Source organism: Lynx canadensis, chromosome A2 (genome assembly GCF_007474595.2).
Source record: "Lynx canadensis isolate LIC74 chromosome A2, mLynCan4.pri.v2, whole genome shotgun sequence".
Taxonomy (NCBI): Eukaryota; Metazoa; Chordata; class Mammalia; order Carnivora; family Felidae; genus Lynx; species Lynx canadensis.
The window spans coordinates 79,881,319-79,896,978 of NC_044304.2; the positions used below are offsets into that span (position 1 = coordinate 79,881,319).

Sequence of the window (15,660 nt, forward strand, 5' to 3'; positions counted from 1 at the left end):
ATGTTTTCTAAACAAGCATGGTATATTTTTCAGTAAACTATAGGAAATTCAGTGTTTTTAAGTAATAGTGTGTTTTAACTAAATGAATGGGCTGTTAGAAAATAAACTCATTTAATTTGAAGTTGAAAAATAATGCTGATAGGTAGTAACAATATAAATAATACCTCATATTACCGAATACTGTGTCCCAGGCCCTGTGCTAAGTGCTTTACACATGGCCTCATTTGATCGGCACATCACATCACTATTTCACACATTTTTAACAACCAATTTAATTTTAATCATTTTTGTTTCAATGAACTTAATTCCTAAACTAGGTAAGTGGAAACTCTTATCTTTTGTAAAAATGTTGAATGACATGATTTGTTTTTTTACCTTTCATTAACCTTATTCATATGCATATAAAATATTACTAAGAAAATCATAACTGAACTGTGATCACAGCTAAGAGAGCTAACGTCTAATGAGTTGTATTAGACTGTTACCTCATCCAGTGAAGATATAAGGAAAAGTAAAACTGATTCAAGGCAGAAAGCACTACATGCTTTTCAGAGGTTTTGGAGTTGTAGTTAGGAAACCTAAATCCTAGCCATTTGAGTTTCTGGTACCATCCAGTCATTATCACTTTGGGCAAGTCAGTGAGCATCTCGATTTCCACATTGGTTAAATCAGTCATCTGAACCTAACAGTTTTCTGATGCAGGGGTTGGCAGACGTTTTCAGTAAAGAGCCACATTGTAAATATTTTAGGTTTTGCAGGCAAGGAGGCAAAATGGAGGCTATATCATGTAGGTACTTACGCATGAGAGAAGACTTTTATCTCATTCCATCTTGTTTGCCTGGCGTGAGGTCAGTACATTTTGTGGGTATGTTTTGTGTTCACTTGCCATCGACTGGAGACATTTTGAGGACAAAGAGAGAAGAGGCCTGGCAGCCTGGACAGGCAGGGTGACAACTGTGGTCAGTTCCATTCTTTGTCACAGTGACATTCAGGTCCCTGTGCACTCTTCTTTCCTCCTGGAGAACCCAGTTGTCTCAACAAATGTCAAGGGATTGCTTAGTATACAGACCATATCCTGTGATTTCCAGAAACCAACCCCCCCCCCCCCGAAAAAAAAAACACCCAAATTTAAAAATACTGGAAAAACTTCATGAGTTGGAAATTAAAGAAGAATTCTGGGGTGCCTGTGTGGCTCATTTGGTTAAGCGTATGACTCTTGGTTTTGGCTCAGGTCATGATCTCACAAATGCTGACAGTGCCGAGCCTGCTTGGGATTCTTCTCTCCAACTTCCCCTCTCTGTCTTTCTCTCAATAAAATAAAATAAGCATTAAAAAGAAAAAGAATTCTAAAATAGCTTTGGAGCTAAAGAAGAAATCAAAACAAATTAGAATTGGAGTATATAACTACTTTCAAGATAGTAGAACAAACAATAGAACGGAAGAACATTATAATTTAGTGCAATAAAAGACAAGAAAGACACAGAAGAACAAATAGAAGGGTAGACATAGGGTGCCTGGATGGCTGTGTCGGTTAAGCGTGACTTCGGCTCAGGTCATGATCTCACGGTTTGTGAATTCAAGCCCCGCATTGCGCTTGCTGCTCTCAGCACAGATCCTGCTTTGGATCTTCTGTCTCCATCTCTCCCTCCCCCCACTTGTGCTCGCTCTCTTAAAAATAAATAAAACATTTAAAAAGTTAAAAAAAATTTTGAAAAGAAAAAAGAAAGGTTGACATACAGTGGTAGAAAGAAAAATTTTAGAACATCATTACAATAAAGGCAAATGGAGCAAGGTAAAGATTGTCAGACTGGCTATAAAAAAAATTGCACTACATGTTGTTTACATGAGAACTATCTAAAACTAAGAAAATTAAAAAATTGCAGGGCGCCTGGGTGGCTCAGTTGGTTAAGTATACAGTTTTTGATTTCAGCTTAGGTCATGATCTCATGGTTTGTGAGTTTGAGCCCTGCATCCGGCTCCGCACTGTCAGAACGATTCTCCTTCTCTCCCTTTCTCTCTGCCCCTCCTCTGCTCACGTTCTGTCTCTCAAAATAAATAAACTTTAAAGAAAAAGAAAATAACAAATTTGAAAGGAAGATGGTGTAAAAGGAAAACGTTATCACCTAAAAGAATGTTGATATAGGTTATATTAATATTAGATATTAATATTATTAGATATTGATATAGGTTATATTAGTATTAGAAAAAAATACATTGTAGGTCAAAGGCGTTACTGAAGAAAGCGACCATTAGATAATAATGAAAAGGTTTAATTTGCCAACAAAACAGTGATTTTTAAGTGTATGCATTTAGTAACAGGTTCAAAAACATAGAGCAAAAATTAACAACTACAGAAAGGACAAACTCCTCAAAATGGGAGAATTTTAATTCCTTTTGTAAATTTTGGTAGATGAAATAGATAAAAAATGGAGTATGTAAGATTTCAGCCATGTAAATAAGCTTGATCTAATAGACTTGTAAAACAGTGTATAACAGCTGCAGAATGCAGAACTCTTTCAACACAGAGAACATTGATAAAAAAGATTTCAAGACTTAACCTAATTTGTGATACTGAATTAGAAATTAAAGTCTTAACTTTTTGAGTGCAGAGCTTCATATTTGGATATATTAACACAAAGTGTTTTTCTAATTAGCAAAAATTTTTCGTATTTGCTAAATATAGAATTTTCTGTATATAAAATACTGTGGTATCTACCATCTGTTCATTTTTTAATTTGCTAATAAAGCAATGACAGCTGACTGAACACTGCCTAACACTTTTCTCCTAAAAATTGTAATGGGAGGAGACTCCAGTCTGTATGGTATAGTAGGATGAGCAGGGACTCTAGATTTGAATTCTTGCTAAGCTGCCCACCAGCTCTAGGATCTGGGGCAAGTTACTTACCACCTCTAAGGCTCATCACTGAGTGAGTGTAACAGTGTCCACCATGTAAGGTTATGAGGAATAAATGAGATACTGTGTATAGAATACTTGGTACCAAGCAAATCATTACTGCTATTACTGTTTTTAATCACTCATGGAATGTTTACCAAGCATCTGTAAAGTTTTAGTCTCAAATTAAGTATTTTTAATTCCTAAGACTTGTCACTAGGTATTACAGGTTTTAAAAAACTCTATCCCTTCAATTGCCATGAAGGAAGTCTCCAAATCTTTTCTTGTTGCCATTGCTGATCTCTTCTCCTATTGTCCAGGAGATGAGGAGAAGAAATAGGGAGAAAAGAATGGGCTGCTCAAAGAATTTCACCTCTTGAATCAGCTTTCTTTCTTGGATTTTATCATACTTAATACTTTTGTTGGCCTTACAAATGTGACATTGTCTTATATTTTGATTTGACCTGTCAGAATGCATTTTTGTTTCCACCAGCACTAATCCTTCTGGTATTTTTCTGACTACCCAATTGGTGATCAGTTTTAAAGTAAGACTAAGCCTAGGCCTGAAGGATGTATTTATCTCTCATTTAACCAGCTACCGCACTCTAAAAAAGGCCCACATCCATATTGTAACTGCTCAATTCTCAAGGCAGTACAGATTTGATATTCTGAGATATTAAGATAGAAACCCCATAAAATTCTGAGTAGAGAAAGAATGTGCTTTATTAGTATATTTTAAAGGTTAGCAATTGTGTGAGTCATTAATGAAACAAAGCTGTTTCTAATGGAATCCTTAAAGCTTATTGTTAGTTTAACCAGGACTTTAAGTATATGTACAAATATCTGTATACAAATTCAAAGTTATATTCTTTGCAGATTTTCTTATGAATTCAGTTATGTATCTTTACCACAGGAGCTGTAAAATGTTTTAGAAATGAGGTCATCATGTAATCCTATTAAAACATCTCATAAAAATGTTTTCTTATTTTTAGATTACCTCTCTAGTGACCCTTCAGCTATTAACCCTGGTTGGTCACGACGATCAGCTTGATGGACCAAAATACAAATGCACTGTATCTCTAGATTTCATCAGAGCTATTGCTAGGTAAGCATAGAATCATCATTAATGTAAAATGTCTTGAATTATGTAAATGATACACTAAATATAAAAATTAATGTTCTTCGTAATGTAATGTCATTAGTCATTTAAGCAAGAGAAGATCATTTAAGTGCCAAGAATGAAAAAGTTTCACTGTACGATGAACCCTCTTATCAAATTTACAAATGACACAAAATTGGGAAAATTAGCTAATATATTAGATGGCAAAAAGGAAGATTCTGAGAGACCTTACCAGACTGGAATAATGGTCCCATAGCAGCAATGTAGGATTTAATGGACAATTGACTCCAAAAAAACCTCAAATGTACTAAAACAGGGTGGGAGAGACCTGGCTTAAGTCCTGAGCATTTTAGCTGGTGTCTCATTCAAGGGAGGTGATAGGTCTCCTGTGCATTGCCATAGGCAGAACAAATCTGTTGTGCTGTCCTGTGCTTGGCGTTTTAAGAGGGGCTTTGACAAGTGGGAGGTGCCGGTGTTGCGGGGAGAGGGCAGGACGAGAGTGGTGGAGTGAGACACCATGTTTCATCCCTAAGGGATGAGAGAAAAGCCTTAGGAAAGATTTGGTAACCGTCTCAAGTATTTCACAGCCTTTCATGTACAAATGGATGAAACTAATTATGAGTACTTCTAGAATTTTAGAAGTTCTAGGGAAGAAAGTATGTCTGTCAAAACGAGAGCTTCTCAGTGGCATCTAACGCTGTGGACCACTCTCTTTTTTAAAACTCTGTTTTCTTAGAGCCCATGATTCCAGTCTTCTGGTTTTCCTCTTTATTCTTTGGTTGTGTTTTCTAAGGCTTTTTTGCCAGTTTTTCCTTTCCACCTGACCTTTAAATCTAGCTGGTCCTTGAGGCTAGGCTCTTTTCTCTTTTCATATTGTACTTCTTCCTTAAGCAAATTTAGCTATATCCATGACTTAACCATCTCTATATTAATAACTCCCCAGTTTTTAAAGGCCAGACCTTTTTTTCTGATATTCTTGACCTTTATTGGATGTTTCTCAGCTCTATCAATATATTTCCAAAACTGAACTCAGGAATTCTAACCTCTGCTTCTGCCTACCAACAAAAAGGAATGTTCCAGCTTTCCTCCAGGATTCCCTCTTTCAGTGGTTAGCACTGTAGTCTGCCACATGATGCTGGCCTGAGACCTAGGAGTCATTCTTGACTTTTCTCTCTCCCACACTCCCAGCATCCAAGCAGTAGTCCTATTGATTACCAAGTCCCTCCTATATATCTCAGATTCATTCACATATATTATTTGTTACCTCTCTAGACCAAGCCACCATCATCTTTTCTCTAGTAGCCTCCTAATTGGTCTTCTGTCTACTCTTATCCCCTTATAATTTGTTGTCCACACTATAGCCAGAATGATCTTATAAAAATATAATGTCATCCTCCTACTTAAAAGTCTTCAACGTATCTTTTTGAATTAGTGTTTTTGTTTTCTTTGGATAAATACTGCATAGTGCAATTAGTGGATCATATAGTATTTCTATTTTTAATTTTTTGAGGAACCCCTGTACTGTTTTCCATAGTGGCCGCACCAATTTACCTTCCTACCAACAATGTTTGAGGATTCCCTTTTCTCCAAATCCTTGCCAACACTTGTTACTTCTTATATTTTTGATACTAGCCGTTCTGACCAGTGTGAGGTGATACCTCATTGTGGTTTTGATTTGCATTTCTCTGATGATTAGTTGAGCATCTTTTCACGTGTCTGTTGGCCATCTACATGTCTTCTTTGGAAAAGTGTTCAGATCCTCTGCTCATTTTTAAATCTCTTTTAATCTTTCTAGAAAAATCCATCTTTTAATCCTCTGCCTACTTTTTAATTGGATTGGATATTTTTTTGGTGTTGAATGATGTAAGTTCTTTATATATTTTGGATATTAATTCCTTATGAAAAAATCTAATTAGAAAAGATATATGCACCACTATGCTTATTGCAGCATTATTTTCTTTTCTTTTTTTTTTTTAAATTTTTTTTTTCAACGTTTTATTTATTTTTTGGGGGACAGAGAGAGACAGAGCATGAACGGGGGAGGGGCAGAGAGAGAGGGAGACACAGAATCGGAAACAGGCTCCAGGCTCTGAGCCATCAGCCCAGAGCCCGACGCGGGGCTCGAACTCCCGGACCGCGAGATCGTGACCTGGCTGAAGTCGGACAGCAGCATTATTTTCAAAAGCCAGGGTATGGAGGCAGCCCAAGTGTCCATCAATAGATGAATGGATACAGATGTGGTACATATATGCAATGTGATATTACTCAGTCATAAAAAAAGACGAGTTCTTGCCATTTGCAATAACATGGATTGATCTAGAGAGTATAATGCTAAGTGAAATAAGTTAGGCAGAGAAAGACAAATACCATATAATTTTACTTATGTGTGGAATCTAAAAAAGAAACACTTTAAACAAATTTTTTTAATGTTTATTTTTGAGAGAGAGAGAGACAGATTGCAAATGGGGGAAGGGCAGAGAGAGAGGGAGATACAGAATCCAAAGCAGGCTCCAGGCCCAAGCTATCAGTACAGAACCCGATGTGGGGCTTGAACCTACAAACTGCAAGATCAAGACCTGAGCCCAAGTCAGACGCTTAACCAACTGAGCCACCCAGGCATCCCTAAAAAACAAACTCTTAAGTACAGACAACAAATAGGTGGTGGCCAGAGGGGAAGTGGGAAGGGGATGAAGAAGTAAAAGCTTCTAGTTACAAAGTAAATAATTCATGGAGATGAAAAATAACAGGAAATATAGTCAATAAGATGGCAGTAATGTTTGGTGACGGATGGTGACCTCACTTGTGTGAGCACTGAGTCATGTATAGAATTATTGAATCAAAATGTCTCCTACTCCTGAAACTAATATAACATAGTACATCAATTATACTTAAAAAAAAAAAAAAAGTCTTCCAACAATTTCCCATGACTCTTAGGATAAAAAAAAACCAGGAATCTTTAAAGTAGCCTACAAGACCCCAAGTGATCTGGCCCCTGCCACATCACTTTGTTGCCCAGGCCACATCTAGTACAAACACTGCTCTTGGTATTTGCACTTTAACCCAGCTGGCTTTTTTTTAATTCTTCATATTCACCATTCTGCTTCCCATCTTTGCAAATGCAGCACTTTCCAACTCCTTCACTCCTTTATCTAGCTAACTGCAGCTTAACCTTTAATGTCATTTTAAATGAAAAGTGTTCTTAAACCACCATCATCCCCCCCCCCCCCAATCACACTATACAGGTAAACTGGTCTCATTCTTTTCTTCTGTTACTTATCATAGTTTTAATTAAGTAATTAATTCAATAATTAGATTTTATCTTTCTTTCTACCATATAAGTCCACAAAGCTCAAAGCAGAGACTGTATGTCAATCTCTGCCTTACCTCAAACTTAAACACGATGCTTTAAAGTTAGCATGTGCGAAATATATAAATAGTACATATTTTCCTATAATGATTAGCAGTAAAACTTCTGATGAAAAGGAACCATTGTGGGCTTGTGTTTGGGGGAATCAACAAGAAGGGGGCTAAAGAGACCGTTTCATTCCAAACTGAGGTATGGTGGAGATAAGAGATCGCAAGGATAGTTACCAAAGAAGAGGTAGGTGTGTCTGTTGCTGACACCTGTGGTAGAGAATGAATTATTAGATCAGAAGACACAACCTAAATGTTCAAAACAAGAGAATGGATTGCTAATTTATTGTATGTTCTTATTTTTGAAAAGTACTGTGCAGTTATTAAAAATCATACTTTTGAAGTTTGGTAAAAACATAAAAGTACTCTTGATTCAGACTTTAGTGAATAAAGCCATTATATATGGAGTTATATACACAAGAAAAGTAGGAAAACCTAAGGGAAGAGAGTAATGGTCAAAACTGGCAGTTGCTGCCAGGAAATGAAACATCTGTTTTAATGATAAAACAGTCATTTGTAACTTTATTGGGAACACTTACAGGACTACAGTGGGTTAGAAGTCAGAGATTATAGTATTTAGAAGAAAATTAATGCAGCAAATAGAATGCTTTTAATTCATTTGTTCATTTAACATTTATTATGTTGCCCATTATAATCACTGTACTAGGCTTTGGGGGATATAGCAACAAGTATAACAGATATAACCTATCCTCATTAGCCTGTATTCCAGTTTATTTTTGTTTGTTTTTTGTTTTTTTGTTAAAGAGGATTTTTATCTACTAACGGGGTTGTGAAGTTGTGAGAGGGGTATTATTTAAATATTTGAATATATTTAAATGCTTATGGGAAAGGGGTGATAGAGGAGAATCAATGATACGAGAGACAGAGACTAAAGCCTCAAGTCCTTGAAATGGTTTATCAACATGGCATTTAGAAACGAGTTGAAAGAAATAGCTCTGGATGAGCTGGATGAGGGAACTCTTCTTGCGTTATAACATGAAGAAAAAGTGGATTCAGATGGAGCTGAGTTTGGAATTTGGTGGCAAGAAGTTGAGGGTATTCTTGTGTCATCTCTTTTGCCTGTAAAGAAGGAGGCAAATTTGAGACCAAGGACAGAAGTAATAGCAGTCTGAGAGGAACATGGGTATTTGAAATAACTGCTGTGGGGAATGGAAGAAAGTGCTACCAGGAAAAACAACTTGCTGGGAGTATCGAGGGCCTATTTAAGGTTCCTGACCTTGAATTTACAGTGGTACCAGTCTGTGAAACTTGTGATCCTCTCCAGTAGCATTCCATATGTCTCTGGTACTGGGACAGCAAAGGGACATTATTGAAATCACAGAGGATTGGGGTTTTGCCAGGTGAATTTGGTGGATGCTAGCAAGTGAGTACTTAAAGTAAAATAACCATGGAGTCTGAGCTAGGAAGGGAAGGAAGGAAGTGAAGCCAGTAGAGGGCCAGTAGTTCAGTGCCTAGAATGTAAGACTCATGAAGTATTTGTAGATCAGGAGAAAGTGAAGGGGCTTGTGACCTGTTTCAAGGTGTTCCAGATAGCTTAAAGAAAGAGCTTGGGGATCAGAGGATAGAATGCCTGAATTTATGTTTTTAGAGGTGGAATATTTCTGAGTGTGATCATAAGAGTAGAAAAGAATGTCATTGGGGTGCCTGGGTGGCTCAGTCGGTTCAGTGTCCAACTTCCGCTCAGGTCATGATCTCACAGTTCCTGAGTTCGAACCCTGCATTGGACTCTGTGCTGACCACTCAGAGCCTGGACCTTGCTTTGGATTCTGTGTCTCCCTCTCTCTCTGCTCCTCCCCAGATCGCGTTCTGTCTCTCTCAAAAATAAAACAGATATTAAAAAATGTTTTTTTTTAAAAAAGAAAATGCCATTGAAGGTAAGTAAGACAGGTGTGCAGTGAAGTCACTAAGGCTGATACAGATCTTGGGATGGAGAGGAGGACTGAACTGGGTGCTATAGTTTTCAGTGACTAAGAGATAGTGGCAGGGCGATACAAGGTGGTGAGTGGAATGATCTGAGTCTCAGAGGAGCAGAGCTTTTGGTACCAGAACACCAACCCCACCGAACAGGACATTGGAAAGAACTGAAGAAGAGGCAAGGTCCTTCAGGGGGAGCCAGATTTAAACCCAGAAGAGAAAAAACATACATGGGAGAGACAGAAGACATAGAGAACTTTATTGACCAAGGAACAGTGAGAAAGTTTGGACAGAGAAGCAGTTGGAGGCTTTAAAGAAGTACAAAATATGGAGGTAGTATATGGGCAAAGACAGCTGATGAGAAGCTTATTAATTATTGTCCTTAGGATGTTCTTAATGTGAATGGTAGTTTTAAGTTTCTTTCTTACATAGTCCTTGGGAAGACAATACAAGATAACAAGATTGAAACTTAAAGTTGTCTGGTTGCAAGTTATCAGAAGAACCAAACTAAAAAATCAAACTGCCCACAAAAGTAAAAGGAAATAAAATAGCAGCCCATGAGAAAAAAACATATTTCAGGGTAGTAAAAGAATCAACAAAGTGAAATAAAAGGATAAAGGGAAAATTAAATCTTTAGACATATGCCATGTAACTAACTTGTATTAGAATATTCTGAATTCTGATTTAAGAATTAATACTCGTAGAAAAAAAAGAGGACAACTAAGAAACAGGCTCTTAACCATAGAAAACAAACTGATGGGTACCAAAGGGGAGAAGGCGGAAGAGATGGGAGAAATAGCGATGGGGATTAAGGAGGGCACTTGTGTTGAGCACTGAGTGTTGTGTATAAGTGTTGAATCACCGGAAACTAATATTATACTCTATGTTAACTAACTGGAATTTAAATAAAAACTTGGAAAAAAAGGAATTGATTGCCCCTAGGCAAATTGTCACTAACATATTGTCATAAACATATTATTTATGTTTATCCTGTTTTTTTCTGTATGCTTACTTTAGAAAATAATTCATTTCTGGGGTGTCTGGGTGGCTCAGTTGGTTGAGCGTTTGACTTCAGTTCAGGTCATGATCTCATAGTTGGTGAGTTTGAGCCCCTCTCTTTGCCCCTCCCCTGTTTACTCTCTCTCTCTCTCTCTCTCTCTCTCTCAAAAAATAAATAAAAAACACTTAAAAAATAAAAAAGAGCAAGTATCTCTTGTACCTGTACAAAAACTATCCAAAATCTTCAAATCATATTTATATGAATTTGATTTATATAAATTTCATGGCATCTGAAGCCATGAAAAGCCAGAGAAAGTATGTATAAAGTACATAACACTCTTTGTAAGTTAAAGCATTCTTTACAGCAAATTGTGTTTCCAAGTCCTGTAATCTTTGGAACGTGTGACATAAGTTTTGATGTCCTTGTAGTTATTCTTTCAAATTCTGCCACTAGAATAAGGTATGTGGGGTCAGTAACCAAGTCACCTGTTTACATTGGAGGATGGAGAGATGATGGAGAAAGACATTTATACATCTTGGGCGTTAAGTGTTTCTTTTTCCTTCTAAGACTAAACATTTTTTAAAATGTTTATTTTGAGAGAGTGTGAGCAAGGGAGGGGCAGGGAGAAAGGAGACAGAGAATCCCAAGCAGGCTCGCACTGTCAGTGCAGAGCCCGATGTGGGACACCATCTCATCAACTGTGAGATCATGACCTGAGTCGAAATCAAGAGTCAAATCGAAATCAAGTGAATTAACTGACTGAGCCACCAGGCTCAGTAAATGTGTCTTAAAGGAATGATCTTATAGATTCAATTCCTGAGTAATTTACTGCCTTGAAAAAGTCCAAAAATCTTAAGGGTGTCATTCAGTTTGCTTGAGTACTTCCCAGTGACAAAGCAAAGAAATGGGCTGTAGTGAAGCTTTTATAAATGGATACAGTCAGGTAGTGTAGTGTTTTTAAGTCCGTCCATTCATTCTAGCAAAGAAAACTTTTCCACAAATTATGCTAAAGTTATACAACTAGATTGAGTAAAATAAAGGAGTCCTGCCACTAACGAATCACCGTATTTCATTTGTTTGCATTTTCTTCTGGTCCTAGTCCATTATACAGATGCTTGTCCTGAGTGGTCAGTGCTGAGTTGCAATTCTGTCCTCCTTTTCCCTCTTAGTGTTTGTAGGTATGTCTTCATATTGGTTGTTTTGTATGACAGTCCCATATTTTATCACATAATACCCTCTAATCCTGTAGTTTTAAATTTTAAATGTTTTAATCTTGGCTTCTTCTAAATTTCGTTTCCCACTCAATGTCAAAAAACCCAAAAGCCCAAAACAATAAAACTTAACATTAAATCCACTTTACCTTGTCACTTTAGGTTTGTAACATTAAGACTCAAAGTTACTGTGGGGATAGATGCCTGGAGAAATGAACAGTTCCCCTTCCCTTTTTGCCTATGGTTTGAAATAGCCTTTTATATCTGTTTCCTTCTAAGATCCTCTAAAAAGGATCTGATTTTCGACCAGCATGATTTATATATATTTTTTGACAGTTTTGTCCAACTGGAAGTTTGTACTTTTTGTCATTTGGGGGCAAAAAAAAAGGTTAGCGTTACGCTGTTGCCAGTAAATTTGGGAAATCCTGGAATTGAGCAGAAGAAAAACATAAAAATAATATAGAGTATGATATAATATCCATACAATTTGTGTCTTTATACCTTAGATTTCTTTTTAAATTTTAGTAGCTACTTTTAGTTGCTTAATTACTGTTAGTGATAATAGGATTGTCCTGGCATTGTTTTTATACCATTTGGAAAGGTTTAGTATTCTTCAGAGGAACTATTGTAATGAAACAATTAAGGTATTCTTTGGTCCTACATTAGGTGCCACAATAGCCATAGCGTCTCATTTGAGCTATTTTTACATGTGTTTTCATAAGCAGCATTCGCGGTTCCCCATTCCAAATTTCAAACAACATTTGATATGTCAGTCATTTGCTTAGAAACTTTTTTAGAAAGTGTATTACAAAATGATAGACAAAAACATTAATTGATGATGGTTTAATAAATAAGAGCATGTAATTACTGAATCTTTAAAAGGCTGTTCTCACATGGATGATTATTTTTGCAGAATTGAATACTTTAAAGCTTTAATTTTATACTTATTGCTAGATCATTATATCTAATTATTTTGACCATTTATTCAAATAATAAACCTCCAAGTCTGAATATTTATGGTGAAGAATGAGTTTGGAGAAAGGAAAATAATTATATGTCTCTGTCCCTCTGCTATTTTATTCTGCCTGCCATCAGAGTACAAAAATATACATTCACATCGTCTGTTTGTTGTACCATATTCTTGGATCATACAGATTTAGTTACAATACGCACGCAGGTCACCCAGTGTTGAAAGACTGAAAAGAATGAAAACTACAAATGAGGACAGATCAGCTATGCATTATGTAATGATAAAACAGGTGTTTTGGAAGATAAACAGTGTTCAGAAGCAGAGAAGATTTAAATACTTTTGCATCTCTAATTACTTTATTCTGGTTTTTAGACAAAAAGAAGATAGCTTTCAAATGAAATCTAAACTTTCTGTAGGATAATTGAAATAAAGAATGTTGGATAGTTCTAACTTTGTTTCCTTTTTTTTTTTTTTTCCAGAAAAGCAAACTTTATGTATGGGTCGGGGGGGGGGGGGTTGGAGTGCAGAAAGGAAAGTTTTTAAAGAAACCTCGTTCCTAGTGACGTTTTATAAAATGAATACCATTCCTATCGTGGTGCTTTTCATAGCACTATAGGATTGGTTAGCATTAATTGTGAATAATTTTGCATGTGCTTCCCAGAATCGTACGTAACAAAGCTGAGCAGTCTAGGGGGTGAGGATACTAACATATATTATCTATTTTTGTTTATAGGACGGTGAACTTTGACATAATAAAATACTTGTATGATTTCTTGTGAAAACAAGCTTCAAAGCCATATGGACACTGTGACAATGACTAAGCCAAGCTGTGTTCATCCAACTACTTAGCTGGCCAGGGAGAGGAGTTCTTTGGCTCTATTGGATTTGTCCAGACAGGTGCTGGCCCAGCATGGAATCTGATGAAAATACTCTGATTGGTCTGGGTGGATGTGAGCAGAAGACTATTTACCAGGGACCCTGGAGTATTTGGAAGCAACGTGTTAATTATAAACAGCAGGGTTTGAGCACAATCTGTTCTACTCTTAATGATGTTATCTTAACACTGAAATTGCCTGAAACCCATTTACTTAGGACTACATTTTGCTCTGTGAACTATCCCCTGCGCTTTGAACGTGCCAGCAGCCCTTGTATATAAGCCCAGTCTTTTCACTTCCTCTCCACAGGAGCCTCTGCAGTTGCTTGCCAAAGCAGATTTTCCTAAGGCCACCGTTTTAAAAGATCATAGTTGCAAAATATAATAAATAGAAGGTTTTTTTTTTTTTTAATCCAAGCTTGTATATGCTTAGCCTTCACCCTGATTTTCTTAAAAGGCCCAAGGTAGTTTGATCAGATATAGGCCAACTTTCCATCCCCAAGCCTGCTTGATAACTGCAGTCTGCTTGTGTGGGGTTTTTCTGGTCACTCTTGCAATTAACCACCCAACCTAGCTTTTTAATCCGTGTTTTCTTTCTTAAATCACTGGACTTTAAGAGTTCCACAATAAAAGTTTTTCCTGTTATATCAGTTATGAACCTTGGGTCTGATTTTTTTGTCGGTTCATATTTTGAAGAAGCTTTCTGTTAGCAGTTGAATACTTGAAAATTGTTCTGAGCAGATTTAAAGTGCTTGATTACAGAGCCCAGTTTACATTTCAAGGGCATTTTATTCTTTCCTTCCTTTTTTGAAGAAAAATTCTCAAAATAGTCACTGCCAGATAGGAAACCTCTTCATGTGGTTACTGCCTGCCACTTTCTGGATCAAAGAAAGCAAGCAGTTCTGTTCTTGCATTTGTTTGGAGGTAATAAGAGGGAGAGAAGGAATGGACTTCCTGTTTGCCTCCCAAAGGATAACATCCACCTTACCTGAGATTTCCCACAGAAGGTGGTGAAATTTTGTGTTGCGGAAGATGTTTGGAGAAACCAGGACCAGGGGAGAGCCATGTGCATTGCAACTTCGGGCGTAGGTTTCCTGCACAAAGAAATCCATGTATCGTTGAAGTAGAAATCAGCTTGGGTAGCTGATTCAAGGAGGAGCAGTGGTGGGAGTTTTCAGCCCCTCATCGTTTACTGTAAAGTGGCAGGCCTGTAGTATAGTCTTCTTGGATAGGCTGGGCCCAATCTGCATTTCGAGGGAAGAATTCTGGAATGTCAGAGGGAGAAGAAATTATCAAATAGGGAACTGCCGTGAAGGACGGAAAGGAGGCAGAATACACTTAGAGGAATGTAAGTGACTCTGCCTCCTCCTCACTGCTGGCCACCTGTCCCGCAGCACCTTGCCTCTCCTGTACCTGCCCCACACAGTGCTACCAGCCCCACAGGAGGCTTCCCTGAAGAAGACCTTGTAACCAGAGTTTCTCTGCTCCTGACTGGACTATAAGACCTTCTCTGTTTATAATTCAGTTTCTAATGGCTTGCTAAATGACTCACTAACTAATTTGATTAATTTATTTAAATGAAGGCTAACAGAGCTTAATATGGATATTAGCATTTTAACAAGGGTCATCCGCAAATGAATTGTGTAATTGGATGATAGGAATCTCCAATTACAGGAAGGAGTCTAATGATGAGAATTAGGCTGGCTGGTGGGCCAGATATTTCCATGAAGAAAGGAGGTGCTTCGAGAATGGGAATCGGTGCAGCCACTGTGGAAAACAATGTGGAGTTTCCTCAACAAATTAAAAATAGAACCAGCATATGATCCAGCAATTCTACTTCTGAGTATTAATCTGAAGAAAATGAAAAATAATTTGAAAAGATCTATGCACCCCAATGTTCACTGCAGCATTGTTTAAAATAGCCAGGATATGGAACAACCTAAGTGTCTATCGATGGATGAATGGATAAAGAAGATGTGGTACATACATGTGATGGAGTACTACTTTGTCATAAAAAGGATGAAATCTTGTTATTGCAGCTATGCAGATGGGCCTTGAGGGTGTTATGCTAAGTGAAAAAAGTTAGAGCAAGACAAATACTCTATGATTTTTTTATATGTGAAATGAAAACACTAAAATGAAACCGAACTCCTAGATACAGAGAGCAGACTGGCGGCCAGATGGGAAGGGCATTGGTGGGGGCGGGGGGTTGTGAAATGGGTGAAGGGAGTCAAGAAGTACAA

At 37.3% G+C, this 15,660-nt stretch overlaps 1 protein-coding gene across 1 annotated transcript in view; it reads left to right on the forward strand.

The window, feature by feature from the left end:
• ORC5 (origin recognition complex subunit 5) overlaps positions 1-14,067 on the forward strand; it is an 81,245-nt gene extending 67,178 nt beyond the window's left edge. The window contains exons 13-14 of the mRNA XM_030307796.1: positions 3,886-3,998; positions 13,277-14,067. Coding sequence (XP_030163656.1) covers positions 3,886-3,998; positions 13,277-13,322 — 159 coding nt within the window. The 3' untranslated portion in view covers positions 13,323-14,067. The remainder of the gene's footprint in view (positions 1-3,885; positions 3,999-13,276) is intronic.
• The last annotated feature ends 1,593 nt before the right edge of the window (positions 14,068-15,660 follow it).